Source organism: Pempheris klunzingeri, chromosome 4 (assembly GCF_042242105.1).
Source record: "Pempheris klunzingeri isolate RE-2024b chromosome 4, fPemKlu1.hap1, whole genome shotgun sequence".
NCBI lineage: Eukaryota > Metazoa > Chordata > Actinopteri > Acropomatiformes > Pempheridae > Pempheris > Pempheris klunzingeri.
In genome coordinates this window covers 1,033,064-1,053,238 of record NC_092015.1, presented here as the reverse complement: position 1 = coordinate 1,053,238, position 20,175 = coordinate 1,033,064, and the positions used below count along the sequence as shown (strand labels likewise).

At 45.1% G+C, this 20,175-nt stretch overlaps 1 protein-coding gene across 1 annotated transcript in view; it reads right to left on the bottom strand.

The window, feature by feature from the left end:
• LOC139200070 (collagen alpha-5(IV) chain-like) overlaps positions 1 to 20,175 on the bottom strand; it is a 30,001-nt gene that overhangs the window by 5,509 nt on the left and 4,317 nt on the right. The window contains exons 11-40 of the mRNA XM_070829300.1: positions 19,830 to 19,877; positions 19,525 to 19,599; positions 17,988 to 18,032; positions 17,748 to 17,810; positions 17,573 to 17,617; positions 16,822 to 16,875; positions 15,204 to 15,390; positions 13,935 to 14,030; positions 13,525 to 13,595; positions 12,086 to 12,274; positions 9,877 to 10,045; positions 9,077 to 9,169; positions 8,504 to 8,608; positions 8,319 to 8,413; positions 6,946 to 7,096; positions 5,981 to 6,031; positions 5,683 to 5,772; positions 5,452 to 5,586; positions 5,009 to 5,107; positions 4,761 to 4,850; positions 4,180 to 4,319; positions 3,544 to 3,670; positions 2,784 to 2,864; positions 2,590 to 2,691; positions 2,395 to 2,450; positions 2,117 to 2,309; positions 1,252 to 1,382; positions 1,082 to 1,154; positions 289 to 360; positions 41 to 166 (exon numbers count right to left, since the gene is read on the bottom strand). Coding sequence (XP_070685401.1) covers positions 41 to 166; positions 289 to 360; positions 1,082 to 1,154; positions 1,252 to 1,382; positions 2,117 to 2,309; positions 2,395 to 2,450; positions 2,590 to 2,691; positions 2,784 to 2,864; positions 3,544 to 3,670; positions 4,180 to 4,319; positions 4,761 to 4,850; positions 5,009 to 5,107; positions 5,452 to 5,586; positions 5,683 to 5,772; positions 5,981 to 6,031; positions 6,946 to 7,096; positions 8,319 to 8,413; positions 8,504 to 8,608; positions 9,077 to 9,169; positions 9,877 to 10,045; positions 12,086 to 12,274; positions 13,525 to 13,595; positions 13,935 to 14,030; positions 15,204 to 15,390; positions 16,822 to 16,875; positions 17,573 to 17,617; positions 17,748 to 17,810; positions 17,988 to 18,032; positions 19,525 to 19,599; positions 19,830 to 19,877 — 3,052 coding nt within the window. The remainder of the gene's footprint in view (positions 1 to 40; positions 167 to 288; positions 361 to 1,081; positions 1,155 to 1,251; positions 1,383 to 2,116; positions 2,310 to 2,394; positions 2,451 to 2,589; positions 2,692 to 2,783; positions 2,865 to 3,543; positions 3,671 to 4,179; positions 4,320 to 4,760; positions 4,851 to 5,008; positions 5,108 to 5,451; positions 5,587 to 5,682; positions 5,773 to 5,980; positions 6,032 to 6,945; positions 7,097 to 8,318; positions 8,414 to 8,503; positions 8,609 to 9,076; positions 9,170 to 9,876; positions 10,046 to 12,085; positions 12,275 to 13,524; positions 13,596 to 13,934; positions 14,031 to 15,203; positions 15,391 to 16,821; positions 16,876 to 17,572; positions 17,618 to 17,747; positions 17,811 to 17,987; positions 18,033 to 19,524; positions 19,600 to 19,829; positions 19,878 to 20,175) is intronic.

The following is a 20,175-nucleotide window of genomic DNA, read 5'->3' as shown; positions in this document are numbered from 1 at the left end:
TGCATTTTCTGTGTTTGTATGTTAAACAAAAAAGACTCACCTGGACCTCCAGGTCCCCCTCGGGCCCCTGGGGGTCCTACCTGTCCAGGGGGTCCCGAATCTCCAGCTGTGCCTTCGTCTCCTGGAACCAGCACCACCTCCCTAGACACGTCCATCCCCCCCGGGCCTGCAGGGGGCAGTATTCAGCACTACATTCAGTACAGGGGGCAGCACTCTGCAGTAGTATTAGTACTACTGTTAGTAGCAGCTGCTGTGATTGGTCAGTTCACTGTGATGTCACTGTGTTACCTCTCCTCCCAGGTGGTCCTACAGGTCCTGGTGAGCCGGCGTTACCTGGTGGTCCCTCATCCCCCTTCAGACCTGAAACACACCTGACGTTTAGCTCACCTGAACATGATTAAAGGAAGTTACACACAAGCACGAGTACAGAAGTGATTCAGCAGGACAGCAGCAGCAGGACAGTGACTCAGTTTGGGCGCCGTGAAGGATCGTGTCTCTGTGAAGACGTGGATCAGATTCACGCTCTCAGACCAACGTTTTTCAAACTCCAAAGAGCTGCTGGAGGTGAGACTCTCCACCAGGATACGTCTGCTCAGCCTGGGCCGGCAGCTTCTTCAGGACATTTCAGGTGTCATGACGTCACTTTTAGTCTCTACTGACGGACTTGCAGAGACATGCAGGACTTTCACCAAGTTGACCGGGGTTCATGTGAATCCGACAGATATAACTCATGTAGCGTATGAATCGTAACTTTACCTCCACATCTAACCCGAACTATCATCTTTTCCTAAACATAACCTAATGAAAAACCGGACTAAATTGCAACCATCACCTGAAATGTTTCTCTGGACAGGACGTCCACAGTTACTGTTACTGGACGTCGTCTCTCAGCAAGCTTTATTTTGAAAGTGTAAGTGGATGTTGCATATTTATTATCGCTAACACCGTTTAGGCTGAGGTGAAGCTAACTTAGGCGATGCTAACAGCGTTAAATGACACTAGAAAAGCTTAAAATGCGTAGATCTGACACGTGAAACATCTTTAAAAAGGTCAGGCTGCCGTCTCTGACTGGGGTTCTTACCTACAGGTCCAGTGACACCAGTTTCTCCCATCTGGCCTTTCTGTCCTTGTGGGCCAGGTGGACTGTCTTCACCCTGTCGACAACAACAGCTGGATTTAATCCAACAACAATAACTTCCACTTAGAGAGATCGAAGGTCTGTGGTACATGATACCTATAGGAGGTATTTACCGGAGCGCCTTGTGGGCCGGGGTCACCAGTGCAACCAGGTGGTCCCGTGTCACCTGTTGCTCCTTTATCTCCCTTCTCTCCTTTAAAACCAGGACCTGGAGGACCAGGAGGACCCTGACTGCCTTGTAGACCTACAAAGAGAAAGAAACTTGATTAACTTCACACACTGGCTTCCTCATCACAGTTACATTTGACCAAAGTTAACTGAGCAGCTGTGTGCTTTAATGTAACTGGGAATCTAGTCAACCTATCTTTGTATGCAGATGATATTGATCTATAATTATATGATTTATGTTGGTTCAGCACAGACCAAAACAAAAAGGCAACAACAGAAGTATTTTCCCTTAGTCCAGACTTAGTCCAGAACTGAAATAAACCTAAAAAGGTGTTGGACACAGTGGTGCTTCAGAGGAGAACTCCACTGTTTCTACCCATGATCCTCTCTGTCCTCATCCTGGTGTCTGAGTGACTGGTGGGTAGTAAAAGTGTTGGAACTGGTCCAGTAGATCACCTCAGCCAGCAGCAACCAAACGGGCTGCAATGGCTGCAACGTGATCCTTTGGGACAACTGCACCTGATCACAGTAGGTCCACTAAAAGAGCTTGTTTGATCCACTGACAGGCTCAGAGTGTTATTCTAAGTGTGTGACAGCATCATGGAAAGGATCCCTACAGAGAGAGACCTGGAAGATCCTTTTGGTTTAACCACAAACAGCACACACACCAGACTACATTCACTAAAACAGGGATTTTACACAGGAAGAGTAAGTAGTAAGATTTAAAAGATCAAGATCAAAAGCTCCAGGACAGCTACTAAAAGGAGCTTGTGGTGAGATTAATATCATGATTATTATTCAGCCATAAACTCGTCACCTTTGGGTCCTCGTTCTCCAGAGAGTCCATTTTCTCCTTTGGCTCCTTCTGTACAGACTCCATCTCTGCCAGGACAACCAGGAGGACCAGGAGGTCCAAGAGGACCAGAACAACCTGGCTCTCCCCCAGGACCACTAGGACCAGGAGGACCGCACTGACCAGGAGGACCCCTCTCCCCGGCACACCCTGAGGAGACCAGGGGAGGTCGACACTGACTGTTGATTCTTCTTCTTTAGTTCTGGCTGACAACTAAACTCATAATCACACCTACGGACTCACCTGGTGAACCTTTCTTCCCATCTGGACCGCGGGTTCCAATTCCAGGAGCTGGGGAAAGAAAACCGACCAATCAGAAGAGAGCGAACAGCTGCGTCACAAACTCAGAAACAGTTTCATCCAATCAGACTAGAAATGGAGGGTGATCACTGTCCAATCAGAGTAGGTTTCATCCAGGCTGGTCTCCTACCTCCCATGGCTCCTTTCTCTCCAGGAGGTCCAGGTATCCCATCCTGACCCTGGTTTCCTCTGGGACCAGCTGGACCAGGATCTCCAGGAGCCCCCTTGTTACCTAAATATAGACATTGTCATTATAACATCAGACAGAAGGCAAAGATGTGACAGGACGCCATGTTCTTAACACAATATCACTACTTCATGAACCTGTGAGGCCGGTGGGTCCCGAAGGGCCATCAGTCCCTGGAGGGCCATCACAACCCTTTTCACCAGGAGTGCCTGGAGGACCTGAAGGAAGACGGATAACAGGCTTTCATTTAGCTTGTGGTATGATTAGAAATGTAAACCTGATCTCATGGGTGTAAACAGCTCGTGACATTTCGTATGTCATGTTTACGTATTTTAGTTTCGCCTCAGCATCAAAGCTACGACTCATTCTGCGGTTCACAATAATAAATAAGCACAGTCCGGTAACTAAGTAAAGCTCGCTGAGAAAGATTTCAGGTGACCACTTCCTGAAATGGGCTGGTCCTCATCAGTACTGAGTACCATGACTACCTATACTTCCTGGTACGTAGTACGCACCCCTGAATACCTGCATAAACTATGTCTCTGTTAAAGCAGAGAAAACAGCTCCGACAATGTCCCGACTGAACTTGATACGAAATCTCAAAAGTAGAAAGAACCCGGAAGAAACTTTAGGAACTGAAGAGGGGTCTGAATGATGCAGCTGCTGTAAATGTGTCAATCTATCAGTGCTAACTATGATATGAGACTTAAATGGCATGAAATCACATGCAAAAAGCAACAAAACACGACAATATTCTTCAAAAGATGTGCTATTCAAAAAGCTGGGAAAGCTTTGTTGACCCTTCACTGCTGCCCTCGGCTTCACAGGGCTTTATAGTGAGCTTCAGCACATATTTCTTAGCTGTCTGGTCTTGCTGAGGTGGGCTGTATGTCTGACCTCGACATCCTGTGGGTCCAGGTTGTCCTTTGGGGCCACAAGGACCACATTCTCCTGGAGGACCAACGTTTCCAATGTCCCCTGGTTTCCCAATCACACCTGGAGGTCCACCACGTCCTGGATTCCCCTGAGAGGAGGACAGAGAAGTGGAAGACACTTTATAATTGTTTAAAAATGACTTTAAGGAACTTTTAAATCTATAACAGAGGATATCCAGGTCAAAAATACGTAAAATTTAAAATACATCAAATCAAACAGAACAGCATCCATCAAAAACAAAGCAAGAGGAATCTGGGCGTTGGGCTGAATCAGAGGAAGAGAATCATGGAAGTGTAAAAAAAGAAATTAACTTGCATTTCATCACAGAGAATCATTGATCAAAATAGTTGATGGATACAAAAAAAAAAACTGAACAGATTAATTCTGTGTCTAGCAAACTGGTTAAGACTGCAGGGGGCAAATACAACATAAAGCAGAACATCATCTGCATAGTGGGATTTCACAGCAGGGGTAAAAGTACCTTAAAATTGATGTATTATGGGACATCCCATAAATTATGGCCTGGTTAAAATAAAATTATGATTATGGCACTAATGATATTAGTCATGTTGGTGTGTTTCTTTGTGTGTGTGATACCTTCTCCCCAGAAAATCCTTTAGGTCCTGGTCCAGGTGGACTTGGTTCTCCTTTGAGACCTTTAGGTCCTCCCGGTCCTGGTTGTCCATCCAGACCAGGTTCCCCACAAGGCCCAGGACAACCTTTCTCACCTTTCAGGCCTGGACAGAAAACACCAGGAGGTCGTAGAAAAGCAGAGATCCTCCAAGAGAGCCAAAGTGTCATCCTCCTCGAGTGAGCAGTAACGTTAGCTAGCTCAGCAGAGCTCGGTGAGCAGCCATGACCGTAACCGTAACCATGACCGTGACCGTGACCGTGACATTGTGTGGGGAGACGGCTAGCGGATGTAGTTTGCTAGAAAAAAGTTCCCACATAAAACAGCTCACAACATGTTCTGTGGAGTATCTTGAGTAACTGGGTCATAATTTAACACATATTTTCTAGTGCTTTGAGCACCTAAAGCAGAGCGCCGTGCAGTTCCACTGTCCTGCAGGTGAATCATTATTAACTTAGTATCACAGATACAGATGAAATTTGTGATGAGACCATAACGTCATCTTATATTTGCCTTTCTAAAATCTTTGTGTTGGGGGGAATGTTACCTGGCTTCCCCATCTCTCCTAAGTCACCGGTAAGTCCGCTGGGACCAGGAGGACCTATCTCTCCATCTCTGCCTCGGTCTCCAGGAGGTCCTGACAAGACACACAAGTTCACCAGCTGTTGTAATCATTTAATAATCATGTGGAATCATTAAAAGCTTGAGACAAATAAAACCTCAGGATCCTGATAGACTGGAAGCAACAACCTCACTTCAATCAAACAAACAGTATTTTCAGTTAGTTGTGTTCACCTTGCGGCCCTGAATTTCCAGGTTGACCGTCACTGCCGTCAGGGCCCAGTGGCCCCGGGGGTCCCCTCTCTCCTTTAGCACCAGTCAGACCTGTGGGCCCTGAGGGTAAGACGGGAAGCAGACAGACAGGTCACACACTGGAAACATACCTGGAGCTTATTTATTAGAAACTGAAGCTACAAATGAACAACCGTGTAAAATGCCAAAGTCTCAAAAAGTCCTGTGTTCTAAGATAGAGATAAAATGAGTGCATCACACCAAAGTGAGCTGTACAGGTGCTGGTTGGTGGATTGTGTAACCAGTCTAGCTGTTTACTCATTTCCAGTCTTTATGCTAAGCTAGGCCACCAGCTACTGGCTGTAGGTAAGTTGTAAATTGACAATAAATGAAATGGGACCCAGAGTGGATCCCTGAGGAACACAGAGACAACATCTGCTGAGTACCGGGCTCTCCAGGATCTCCAGGATCTCCATACATCTCCACAGTCGTCTGGATTCCTTTTGGTCCAGTTTCTCCTCGGTCCCCCTGAGCCCCCAGAGGCCCCTTAGAGCCCCGGACCCCATCTGCACCCGTCTGACCTGACAGACAGACAGACAGACAGACAGACAGGACAGTCATGCATAGCTGATCGACTATTTAACTGATGAGCTGATTGATTCATTGAAGGATGAAACCTTTCTCTCCTGGCAGTCCACTCTCTCCTGGTTTCCCATCATCCCCTGGACTCCCGGGGACTCCTGGAGGACCCACGTCCCCTCTGACACCTAAAGCACATTTTTGTTGATGACACTGCGTTGACTTATTGATTATTATAGTTGGACACATTAACATGCTGACAGAGTCAGAGGATCAATAAAGTTATTACAATTCATCTTGAGGTGAACTTGTCTGAAACACAGTGAATTAAATTTGAAACAGAAAAATGAATGTTAGAAATCTGTGTAAGTAGGAGGAGCAGGTGTGGCTTCTTACCTGGGATTCCTGGCTCCCCATTGGTCCCTCTCAGGCCCTTTGGCCCAATTCCTCCTAGTGGCCCTGGAGCTCCATCAAACCCTGGGGCCCCATATGGCCCCTGAGGCCCCAGGGCTCCCACACCCGGCAGCCCAGGGTCACCCCGCACACCTTTTGGGCCCCGGGCCCCTGCAAAACAAGACCGCTGTCAGGCTGAGAGACAGGAGAGGTTTCTTGTTGTGGTTTGACTTTATTTTACCAGCTTCTATAGACGCTCGGCTCAGGACATTTAAGGATAACTGCTGTAAATCTGTTTACAGATTTAAATGGCAGGGACAAAAGGCTTTGGAGTTGGTCCAATAGATCATCTCAGCCAGTCAGAGATAGACCTGTACGATCCTTTTGTTTAACCAGAGAGGAATATATAATACTGGAATTACCCTTTAAGGAATTTTGAGAAGCTGTTTTATTCAGAATCAGATGAGATGGTATATAAGATCCTATACAAGGACATAAACCGTACTGTAACCAGCTTGTAGGGTTGATACCTGTGAATCCGACAACTCCCATCGGACCCTGCTCTCCTCCAGGTCCTGGAGGTCCAGGTATACATGGTCCAACAGGACCGACGGGACCAGGTACACCATCCAGACCACTTCGACCTGAAAGACAGTTCACGGTTTACTTCAGGTGTTCAGTCTGACTGAATCAGACTCTGGTAAGTTTTCCTGTTGTCGGACCAGAAGAACCTCAGTGAGAGGAAGTGAACTCTACAGCTAGAACAGGCTCCTGTACGTCCTGTAGATCTGAGGAGCTCACACTCCATGCTGCGATCCATCGAGCCTTCAGCAACAGTCGATCAGATGAATGTTTGTTGAGAGAAAGAGAGACTACATCTACACAAGATGTCCCCTTAAAACCAGAATAATGAAAGAGGCGAAGGCGAGTCAGTCAGGTACTGGCTCATCACATCTTAAACGAGGTACCTTTGGGTCCTGGGGGTCCGTCCTGTCCTGGAGGTCCTGGAGCGCCGTCTGGTCCTTGGCCTCCGGGCTCTCCTTGGGGCCCCACGGAGCCGTCGTCCCCCTGGGGGCCGGACTGACCCTGCTGACCTGGGAAACCGACTCCTCCGTCCCCCTGTGACCACAGGGACCAACATGAGAGCCATGAACCAGAACATGACGACACAACTTCTGTGATGATGTTGTTATGGACCACAGGATGATAGTTAGTATTGATAGTCTGTATCAATAAACTGCTTTCACATCAACGTCTCCAGGATTAAATCCCTCATCACTGATCTCTGATCTGTTCACACCAGGTCCTGATAGAAGAGTTTTATGGCTATAAGCTACATGCTAATGCTACATGCTTGTATGTGAAACAGGTCCCCTGTGTTTATTGACCCCGTGTTAGCTTAGCTTATTTTAGCGGCACAAAGCCAAACCAGTTTTATTTTGATGAATCTAATATCAGCAGCTGTAGCCTGATGTTAGCAGCACACGCACAACAGGACCGCAGCAGTTAGCCTGTTAGCGCTCATCCTCTGTAGCTAGCAGTTAGCATGTTAGCGCTCATCTTTTGTAGTTAATAACTGTCTAAAGTTCAGATCCTGATGGAGAACAGGTTCTAGTGGCTCTGGGTTCTCTGTCGGCTGCTAACACTTCCTGGTTGGAGCTCAGGCTGCACTGACCGGGCTAACGTAAGCTAACTGATAGACTATAAGCTAACGTTAGCTAGGTGAGCTGTCAGAGCACAGAAAACTAGCTAATAGTACTACTAACAGTATGCTAGGTAGCTATAGCTAGCAGGACTGAAAAATAAAATACTTTGCTGGTAATTTGATAACCTGTCAGCTCAATGATGTAAAAACGGGTGTGGGGTCGGACTCCTGTGGTTACTGATGTGACTGAAGGTGGATCAAATTAATGTTTAAGATCAAATTAATACAATTAAGTCTGTGTGAACATTAACTGTGGGCCTTGAGGCTGTAACCAGAGGGGTGGTGGTGGTTTGGTTTTTAAAAACTGAACTGAATGAAAACAAAAATAGTAAAATATATCAAAGGTAAGTTGAACTTTGGAAAATACATTTAAAAAAATAAAGTTAAAATGAAGAAATTAAAGAGGTACAACTAAATGTTAAAAACCAATATAGAATGCTGAAACCTTAGTTTCTCTAAATGAACTGTACATTAAGGTAAAAACATTAAACATTAGTGTTAAAGAGTTCTAAAACATCATCAGAGTGTGAGATAAGTTACATGTAGAAGTCTTGATTTGATCCACACAGGTGTGTGAATGCACTGTACGACTGTATGAGCGTCTCCTCATGTCTCTGTGTAAAGAGGTCACGTTACCTTGGGGCCCGGCATCCCTGGGGGGCCCGATGGCCCCGCCCGTCCCTTGATTCCAAAACTTGGTAAACCTGGAGCTCCTGAAACACCCTTGAGTCCTGAACCAGGTGAAAACAAGGTGTCACTGTTATTTATCACCTTTAAACCATCAGCGGTCTGTTTGATTCAGCGTTGCTGGTGGACCTGACCTTTGACCCCTGGGAAGCCTGGAGGCCCCTGGACTGAAAAGCCTTCATATCCTTTTTCTCCCTTTGGACCGATGAGTCCTGGTTCCCCTGGAACTCCTGTCACACCTGAGAGCAGCAGAGACAGCAGGTGAGTCGGCGTAATGGACTGAATCTCTACTCTAATGTGTTTGTTTTTAGGGTTTATGGGGACAGTGTGGTGTTCCGTGTTCTCAGAGGTAAAATTACTGTTTTTTTCAATGGAGTCTGGTGTGTTTTAAAGCAAGATAACAGGATCCATGTGTCCAGATACTGCCTCTACTCATGAAGGAGGTGTTACGAAACACAGGTGAACATCACACACATCTGGAAACATAAAGTACTTCATAATCCACATCAATAACTCAAGATGAACACTAATATCTAACATATACTGATATATACTAACATATACTAGATATTGTTTATGACCTCAACTGAGGAGAAAAACTATAATTTACAAATAATAAAATTAGTCTGTGCTTAAAAGTGCCATGAAGCAATAAAAGACTAATTTAAAGACGACACATGAAACAACAGCAGATTGATGCGTCTCACCTTCAGGTCCAGGATTTCCAGATAAACCTTTCTCTCCTTTCTGTCCTGGGTCTCCTGGAGAGGTTTTGATTTCACCTGGAGAACCTTTTTCCCCTGAATGAACAGACAGACAGTCAGAGGAATCACACTGAGCTCCAGTATTTTTAACCCCTGGTCCTCTGTGTCCTCATCCTGGTGTCTGAGTGACTGGTAGGTAGTAAAAGTGTTGGAACTGGTCCAGTAGATCACCTCAGCCAGCAGACACCAAACGGGCTGCAATGGCTGATCCTTTGGGACAACTGCACCTGATCACAGTAGGTCCACTAAAAGAGCTTGTTTGATCCACTGACAGGCAGCAGCTACTGTGTAAAATCCCTGTTTTAGTGAATGTAGTCTGGTGTGTGTGCAGAGAGCGATATAACAGCTGTTTGTGGTTAAACCAAAAGGATCTTCCAGGTCTCTCTCTGTAGGGATCCTTTTTAGTGGACCTACTGTGATCAGGTGCAGTTGCCCTTTTGTACTTTTAGTACCTACCTGGACAGACAGGCCCCAGGTTTTAAAATACCATTCCTTTTGACCCCTTTAATCAGTCCCACCTCAGAGGAAAACTGAGTTCATTCTGCTTCAGTGGACTTTCAGTGAAGGTTTCCTGCTGAGAGCCAAATCATCTCAGAGGGAAACTGTTCACTGCACTACATTTATGTGAAAGCTTCAGTTATTTTACACCTGAAAAGTTGTTAAAAATAATTTTGCTGCTGGTGCTAAAGGCAGGACCAAGGATGAGTCACTCCGAGACGTTTGGTCAGTTTGGAAGCTCCCACCTGGTTTTCCAGGATCTCCTCGCTGTCCCACGACTCCCACGTTGCCTTTGGGTCCCGGAGGTCCCGAAGCCCCGATTCCAGGAGGCCCCGAAGGCCCCATCTGTCCTAACAGTCCTCTGGGACCAGGCTCCCCGAACGGGCCCCTGTCACCTTTTGGCCCCAGAGGCCCCTGAAGGCAGCATTACAGAGAAACAACAAACCGTCATCTGCATATCGAGTATTTCGTCCAATCCTCTCTGTGCAGACACAGGATTGGGTGGTTTGTTGCCACGGAAACACACCTCACTCCCTAAAAGTCACCACATGAAGGATCATAACATTTCTGACTTTGGCTCCATCTGGTGGTGAAATCAATAAAGACACTCGTCTCCCAACAAAGAGGTTTAACTCTTATTCTTTTTAAAGATGCAGGAGGATCTAAAGGAATCTGTCACTTAAAAACAGCCTTGACTGTTGAAATGAAATCTGTGCGTTCAGGATTGGTCTGGCTGCAGCGAATCACAGTCATGGTTGAACTGTGTTTTATTAATAGCGTTTGATCTGTTGTTTACAATGTGAGTATTAAAGACTGCACTCACTTTCAGACAATGTTACTGAATAAAAGGAAGGAAAAAAGCCCCAGAGTTCACCAGCTGCTCTCTAACTGTGTCTGTTTGCTGCTCAGCAGGTCGAGTTCACAGCTTTTTTACAGCTTTGATTCTGAAAAGAGACGTCTGACCAATCAGAGGACGCTTCTTTATACAGACTGATACCGACCAATCAGAGGACGCTTCTTTATAGACTGATACCGACCAATCAGAGGACGCTTCTTTATAGACTGATACCGACCAATCAGAGGACGCTTCTTTATACAGACTGATACCGACCAATCAGAGGACGCTTCTTTACAGACTGATACCGACCAATCAGAGGACGCTTCTTTACAGACTGATACCGACCAATCAGAGGACGCTTCTTTACACAGACTGATACCGACCAATCAGAGGACGCTTCTTTATACAGACTGATACCGACCAATCAGAGGACGCTTCTTTATAGACTGATACCGACCAATCAGAGGACGCTTCTTTATACAGACTGATACCGACCAATCAGAGGACGCTTCTTTACAGACTGATACCGACCAATCAGAGGACGCTTCTTTACAGACTGATACCGACCAATCAGAGGACGCTTCTTTACACAGACTGATACCGACCAATCAGAGGACGCTTCTTTATAGACTGATACCGACCAATCAGAGGACGCTTCTTTATAGACTGATACCGACCAATCAGAGGACGCTTCTTTACACAGACTGATACCGACCAATCAGAGGACGCTTCTTTACAGACTGATACCGACCAATCAGAGGACGCTTCTTTACAGACTGATACCGACCAATCAGAGGACGCTTCTTTACAGACTGATACCGACCAATCAGAGGACGCTTCTTTATAGACTGATACCGACCAATCAGAGGACGCTTCTTTATAGACTGATACCGACCAATCAGAGGACGCTTCTTTACACAGACTGATACCGACCAATCAGAGGACGCTTCTTTATAGACTGATACCGACCAATCAGAGGACGCTTCTTTATACAGACTGATACCGACCAATCAGAGGACGCTTCTTTACACAGACTGATACCGACCAATCAGAGGACGCTTCTTTACAGACTGATACCGACCAATCAGAGGACGCTTCTTTACACAGACTGATACCGACCAATCAGAGGACGCTTCTTTATAGACTGATACCGACCAATCAGAGGACGCTTCTTTATACAGACTGATACCGACCAATCAGAGGACGCTTCTTTATAGACTGATACCGACCAATCAGAGGACGCTTCTTTATAGACTGATACCGACCAATCAGAGGACGCTTCTTTACACAGACTGATACCGACCAATCAGAGGACGCTTCTTTATACAGACTGATACCGACCAATCAGAGGACGCTTCTTTATAGACTGATACCGACCAATCAGAGGACGCTTCTTTACAGACTGATACCGACCAATCAGAGGACGCTTCTTTACAGACTGATACCGACCAATCAGAGGACGCTTCTTTACACAGTTTGAGGTCTCAAACTCGGCAGGTGGTTTGACTGATGGGTTCACAATGCCCCTTAATGGTTGTTCACACTTGTATTTTGAGCTCAAAAGACAAAAAGTGTAAACAGGATCTTAGTGGTTTGCTATGTTATCTGATACTCACAGGGTTTCCTTTCTGGCCCAGAACGCCTTTTGGTCCTCGAACTCCTCTTGATCCATCTCTCCCCTCGGGACCTGGTGGTCCCGGCGCCCCTCGGTCTCCATCCTCACCCTTCTGCCCCACCCTCTGCATGATCCCAGGTTCTCCAATGGGTCCCGGGGACCCCGGGAGGCCCGGGATGCCAAAGAGGCCCTAAAGACAGTACAACAGACAGGAGAGAGACAGTCATGATGTTTCTCAGTAATCTCAGCAGCACTTGAACCATCCAGTGAGACAGTTTTCCACCAGAACCTCTTGCTGAGTTCGAGTCCGGACGTCCTGCTTCGTAGTAACAATAAAAGCCTCTCAGGCTTTGCAGGCATCCAAGTTAACAGTGCATGAGGAGAGCAAAAGAGGCGGAATACCGCGGCCAAAATACAATCTTCAAACCCATCGGCTAGCCTCTATCTAATGATTTAGCTTTTATTAGCTTTTTAGAATTGTATCTGCATTCATACGGGCTAAACGATGACCAGCGCACAGAAGAGGAAGGAGGATATTTGATGTCTGCACCTGAAGTGAACACTGGCCCTCGTCCCCAGAGGCTAAACTGTCGTTGATTGAACAGTAAAATGAGCTAAGTGTAGAGGAGAGTCAGACAGTTTTCCTCAACATGTTATCAAAAACTCTCTCCATGGTTTTATCTGTGTCTCAGAGTCAGAAAAAAAGAGTTAAAAACAATAAATCCAGATTACCAACTAATCCAGAGACAGCAGGAAGTTAAAACATTTTAACTTGTTGAAATCCTGCTCCTTCCCACGTGATGTGACTCACTCACACAAGGAGACAACGTGCAACAATGCAGAATATAATAATGCCACAGTATATTATAATAATGATAATACATCATACACATACACACATAGCTCGTAGCCTAGCCTATCTAGTCTGATTTAGAGCACTGGTAAACCAGATTTGGTAATCCTAAAAAGTCTGGGTCAGGATCAGGGTGATCCAGTGCAATGTTACTTTGAAAAACCGACATGGGATTTCCTAGTCCGGATCATTGTGATCCAGATTAAACTTTTGGCACAATTGGGCCAAGATGTTCAGTTCTGGAGAGACTGACTGAGGCGAAGGACAGGTAGAGCAGGGTATCATCAGCATAGAGGGGGTAAGAAAAAGCAAGTGAGCAGATAATCGGGAGGAGAGGGAAAAGAAGGGGGGACCAAGTTCAGACTCTTGTCATGTCGCTTTGAGTGATCGCTCTGTGAGGTAGGACTCAAACAAGAGGAGGACCAGAGGAGGCTAATTCAGATGGAGCAGACAGGATAATGAGTCCTAAGTTTGAGGTGCAAAGAGGGAAACTTTATACACTTTGCCCCAATATTAGCAATGAAAACCAGGTACAACAGAGTATCAGAGGAATCCACTGGGGGTTGAAGAGTTTGTCACCTGCTCACCTGTGAACCAGGTGGTCCTCGACTGGCTTTGAACCCTCTGTCGCCTTTAGGTCCTGTGAGGCCGACTGAACCTGGACACAGAATGACATCACAGAGATGGTGAGGTGACATATTTAGACTGAATCTGACTCTGGATCAGATCCTGCTGTCTGCTGGTCGGGTTTCATTATTCTGCAACAACGCTAAAGTCAAATCATTCACAGCTAAAGTTTAATTTGAAGTTTTAGTATCATGTCTTCTGTTTAAGACGACTTTTAGGAAACTTAACGACTAAAATACCCAAAAATAAAAAACTTTTACTAAATCTGATGCAGCTTTAATTTAGACGCCTAGGTCTCACTCTGCCAATGACAGGATCAATAACTCGGATAATCATAATAAAACATTTTTGAGTCAGGTGTGGTTCTTACCTTTCACCCCGTCTTCACCGGGCTCTCCTGGTTTACCTGGAGGTCCGGGGGGCCCAGAAATAATTGGACAGACAAAGCACACCTCCCCTTTCTCACCTGAAAAAAAACACAAGTCAGTCCGTTATGCAAAACAGCCAAATTTCTAAGTGCTTTCTATTGATAATCTACATGAGTGGTTCCCAACACATGGATCACGGCCCACTTTTGAACCACAGGTCCATTCTGAGTGGGTCACAACCATCTGGTTCTACAAACAAACAAAAAAACTTCTTGCAGCACCAGCAACTGTAGTTCATTTACAGAACAGCACAGCAGCACTCCAGGTCAGACCACAGAAACATGAGGTGACTGCACTATTATATAAAAGGTATATTTTATCACTTACTACCTTATTAACCACTCACCCATCTGTCCATTCTCTCCCCTGATTCCAGGAAGTCCCCTCAGGCCTTGTGGACCTTTAACTCCTGGAGGACCAACACCTCCCTGCAAGAGACCTGCCAGAAAGAAGATAAAGTTCAAATCAGACTGACTTTGAACTGTTGGATGGTGGATTGTTTTTCTTTTGATGTTGCAAAGCTAGAAGTTTCCCCCTGCTTCCGATCCTCCGTTAGCCAGGCTAACCACCTGATGGATCAAAACAACACCTTCACATCCGACTCTTTCCTCAAATTTAACCACAATGTGAAAAACAAAAAGAAAGAAAGAACCAGTGAATGTTTTACTGATACATTCAGAGGAACGGTGTTTCCCCATCAGGTTAATAAAAAACATGATCCAACTGACATGATGTTTCCTTCAAAACGTATTCGCTGCTGCAAATTAAATGCATATAAACTTTCTGAGATTTAATATTGGACTATTTGTTTTAATCTAGATATATTTTATTAGCATAGTCAGAGGCTCTGCGGTGCTTCCCTGAGGAACTCCACAACATTAAAGACAGAATACAAAGGTTTCCAGAAATGTTGGTTTGTCCTTTTAGAGAAACTCCCTGCTGGCGTGCAGAAGAGAACTTTTATACCTTTTACATTAATAATCTTTGTTTTACTATTGGCTATTTATCTTTTATCTTATTCTGCATCTTATGACCGACATTTGGATTTCCCATGAGATGAATAAAATATTTGTCTGTCTGCTTTCTCTGTCTGCCTGTCTGGTTTCTTTGAATCAGATAAAGACAAACTGTAAACTGGTGAAGCGAAGACTGTGGATCATGAGGAAACCTCCAGGACCTCGACCACAAGCCCTCCTCTGCAGCACAAGGACCCGGACACAGGTGGAACATCACCTGGTATTCCTGGTTCTCCCGGTTCTCCTTCAACTCCACGACTTCCTGGGACTCCAGTTTGTCCCGGGGGGCCAATGGTGAGGGGCCCCGGCTCTCCTGCTTCTCCTTTGGGTCCACTTGAGCCCGGCGGCCCCTGGGGGCCCGGTGGACCAGAGGGAGCCACACCTCAGGGGAGGAAGAACAGTCATATTTTCATTACAGAGGAACCAAAGGATTCATAATGTCTGCAGACAAACAGGTTCAGGTTCACTTTTTAAAATAATATTATATCTAGTTATTATTATTATTGCTATTGATATATATTTGTACTTCAATTACTTAATGAAGTCATTGTGTTTCTCCATTTACTGTAGTAATTACAGTATAATATCTAGGGACCCATATTATGACCTCCAACAGTCGACCCATTTCATTCAGAAACCAACCAGTATTTCTACGCTAATCTGCATCACGTCAGATATCGTTCTGGATCCAAGCTAACCCTGTGAAAAAACCAAAGTCAAACAATAGCACAAAGAAAACAACTGATCAATACGGCAACAGAACAGCAACTTTGAAATTAACTGTTTACTAATGAACTGTTTTTGTCAATGGAGTCTGGTGGTTTTGAAAAGAGAGTTCCTCTGAGAAGGTGAGCAGATTTGATTGATCAACTATAGATATAGCTCCATGTTTGAGACAAAATACATCCACTCCGATATTTGACTCCATGTCATTTCCAAATACTGTGTGATCCGATAATTGTTGATTATTGATTATTATCTGATCATTAACCAATCAGAAACAGTTAGTGAGAGAGAGTACCTGTTTCGCCCTGCAGTCCAGGAAAACCAATGAGTCCTGAGAGAAAACAGAGAAGAAGAACATCAACGACACCAACATCAAACGGACCTGTAGTCCAGACTGAGGCTGCCCTCTAACAGTCTGACCCTTCACCCTCCATGTTGTTCACTGTACTACCTTGTTCTCCGGGGACTCCCGGGGGTCCACGGGGCCCGACGACGCCACGCTGGCCCTTCAGGAATATGTCATTCCAGATCATCTGAAACAAACACATATGCAACATGACGAAAGACAGCCCTGCCCTCACCTTTTGGCCCCTGATACCTGCCTGAACAGGTGCTAAACTTATTCTTTATAACCAGGCGTTTTCTCCTGTCGTAGCACAGTTAATGGTTCAACGAGCAGTATTTTAAATTATCCACCTTGTGTGTAAACCACAGCATCATCATCGTAGAGGATCATCTTGGCTCATGACTACTTCCTGGAATTATAACACTTTTACCGTGACTACTCACCATGAATGAGATTTAAAGAGTAATTCCAGTATTTTTAAACCTTTTGTTTTTAAATCAACCTGGCTCTTATTTTGGAGGAACAGACCATCCTTCCTGTTGGTTACTTTAACATTCTAATCTGCAAAGAGACGAAAAAAACCCAACAAAACAACAATAAAACTTCAGACTCACCTCCCCGGGAGCACCTGTAGGACCGAGATCACCTTTCTCTCCCTAAACACACACAAACACACACCATAAACATGCAGTACTGTGTGTACTACTGCAGTAATACTTCCTGTACTGATACTTTACTCACCATGGCTCCCTCGATACCTGGAGGGCCGAGGTACCCACGATCCCCGGGGTCTCCCTGCAGACGAACAGCTCAGGTTCAGTTTATTCATTCAGACGTCTGAGCGACGCCTCCTTCACTACAGTCATGTTCCTTCTTTAGTATGACGTTGTGGAATAAGCAGGATGATGAACAGCGAGCGGCGTCAACAGGATGATTCAAGTCCTGTCGCCGTTTTGCCATAAAGTCGCCGCTCGCTGTTCAATATCCAGTACATAAACATTCTAAATAGATAAAATAAGATAATAAGTAGAGTTTAACATTGAAATGAAAATAAATATTTCACTTTATTAATGTCCACAAAAAAAACAACCCTGCAACTCAAGAATGGTTTGTCCCAACACCATGTGATCAGCATCATTTCTTCATGGATGTGTCACATGACCTGGGCTCCGAAGGCGAAGATCGTTTGCCATCTTCCAGGTTACGTTTGGGTTATACTGAATGTGTGCAGTAATGTTACTCCCATCATGCCTCTGGGCCAGCTGGCTGCTGATTGGCTCGTACAACAGCAGTGATGTCATTCAGAGAAAAAAAGATTCTTCTGGGCTTTGGAAAAGTTTTACGAAAACTAAACCCCCACAGCTTAAAAGCACTGAACTGACTGTTTCTATCTGGAGGCGTCATGTTCCGTTATGTGTGCAATCTCCAAATTACATCACAATTACATGCTAACATTAGCGGGTTGGTTAGCTTTCCCGTTAGCTCGGGTTACCTGTTCTCCCAGCGCTCCCGGGACTCCGTCCTTCCCCGGTTTGCCCTGAAACACAAACACCAATCATGTTGGACCTGGTCTGCACCCGCTCGGGTCTCTGATGAGGTTCAGCTCCACAAAATGAATGACTTCATCTCATCGGTTTTGATGGTAGATCACCAGCAGCCTCTCTCACCAGTGAACCGGGATCACCGCGCCCGCCCTTCCCTCCTTTGACCCCCCATTTCCCCGGCACGCCCTGGAGGAGAAAACAAACGCACACGTCACAGTTAAAACAATCAGTAGGTTATGATTCATATAATCATTCAGAGTTAATAATGATAACTAATAATAAATAGTGATTCTGTGGATGAGATAAACTTCTGACTGTCAGACAGACAGGCAGACAGACAGACAGACAGACAGACTGACTTACAGGATGTCCAGGACAGCCTTTCTGTCCAACTTCTCCTGGTTCTCCCTGAAATAAAAACAAGAGGAATCAGTGAAGACAGACAGAGAGACGGAGGCTCATTTCTGCCCCACGATGGGAAAAAAGATCATGTTAGCATGTTAGCATGTTAGCATGTTAGCTTGTTCCTGTTTAAATGGATCTAAAATAAAAACAGGAACAAGCTCCGGCTTCAGTCTGGACGTCATTACAACACGTTATGGGTGTCAGTGTGTAGTGGAGGTCTATAGTGTGTGTGTGCTAGTCAGTGTGTCAGTGTGTAGTGGAGGTCTATAGTGTGTGTGTGTGTTAGTTAGTCAGTGTGTCAGTGTGTAGTGGAGGTCTATAGTGTGTGTGTGTGTTAGTTAGTCAGTGTGTCAGTGTGTAGTGGAGGTCTATAGTGTGTGTGTGTGTTTGTTAGTCAGTGTGTCAGTGTGTAGTGGAGGTCTATAGTGTGTGTGTGTGCTAGTTAGTCAGTGTGTCAGTGTGTAGTGGAGGTCTATAGTGTGTGTGTGTGCTAGTTAGTCAGTGTGTCAGTGTGTAGTGGAGGTCTATAGTGTGTGTGTGTTAGTTAGTCAGTGTGTTAGTGTGTAGTGGAGGTCTATAGTGTGTGTGTGTGTTAGTTAGTTAGTGTGTTAGTGTGTAGTGGAGGTCTATAGTGTGTGTGTGTGCTAGTTAGTCAGTGTGTCAGTGTGTAGTGGAGGTCTATAGTGTGTGTGTGTGCTAGTTAGTCAGTGTGTCAGTGTGTAGTGGAGGTCTATAGTGTGTGTGTGTGTGTACTAGTTAGTTAGTGTGTTAGTGTGTAGTGGAGGTCTATAGTGTGTGTGTGTGCTAGTTAGTCAGTGTGTCAGTGTGTAGTGGAGGTCTATAGTGTGTGTGTGTGTACTAGTTAGTTAGTGTGTTAGTGTGTAGTGGAGGTCTATAGTGTGTGTGTGTTAGTTAGTCAGTGTGTCAGTGTGTAGTGGAGGTCTATAGTGTGTGTGTGTGTTAGTTAGTCAGTGTGTTAGTGTGTAGTGGAGGTCTATAGTGTGTGTGTGTGTTAGTTAGTCAGTGTGTCAGTGTGTAGTGGAGGTCTATAGTGTGTGTGTGTGTTAGTTAGTCAGTGTGTCAGTGTGTAGTGGAGGTCTATAGTGTGTTTGTGTGTTAGTTAGTCAGTGTGTTAGTGTGTAGTGGAGGTCTATAGTGTGTGTGTGTGTTAGTTAGTCAGTGTGTCAGTGTGTAGTGGAGGTCTATAGTGTGTGTGTGTGTTAGTTAGTCAGTGTGTTAGTGTGTAGTGGAGGTCTATAGTGTGTGTGTGTTAGTTAGTCAGTGTGTTAGTGTGTAGTGGAGGTCTATAGTGTGTGTGTGCTAGTTAGTCAGTGTGTTAGTGTGTAGTGGAGGTCTATAGTGTGTGTGTGCTAGTTAGTCAGTGTGTTAGTGTGTAGTGGAGGTCTATAGTGTGTGTGTGTGTTAGTTAGTCAGTGTGTTAGTGGAGGCCTATGCAGACAGACAGACAGACAGACAGACAGACAGACAGACAGACCTTCAGCTCTTTGGGTCCTTCAGCGTACAGTTTGATTCCTTTCTGTCCAGGTATTCCCGGCGGGCCGCGATCACCCTGAAAATCAAACACAGCTGATGGAGATGATGATGAAGATGATGGAGATGATGAGGATGAGGATGATGGAGATGAGGATGATGAAGATGATGAGGATGATTTCACAGGTTAGAAATGGTTGAATATCTGTCTTCTATCACATCACAGCGAGTGAATCATCAGGTCATGTGACTTTATAACCTGGGGAATTAGCATTAGCATTTAGCTTAAATCCGGTCCAGGTAGCTCACCTTCTGTCCTCTGGGACCCGGGATCACTGGACTGGGACCCTCCTGACCCTGCAACCAAAAACACATCATCAGGATGATCATTAGTCACATGACCAAACAGGCCTTCAAACATCCAGTGGAGATGAGCCGTGATTATTCAAATGACTTGGAAGTAAAGTCAGTCAGAAAGAAACCTTTAATTCATGCGATCAAACTAAGAACTTTACTGACGAGATAATAAATGATGGAACAAGATACTAACTTAAAAAAACTTTTCAAATAAGGTACTCAAACAACAACTTTAGCAACAAGATGCAAACTTTAAAAAAAAAGATACTCAAGGATTTGAAATTTAAAAAAAAGGTAC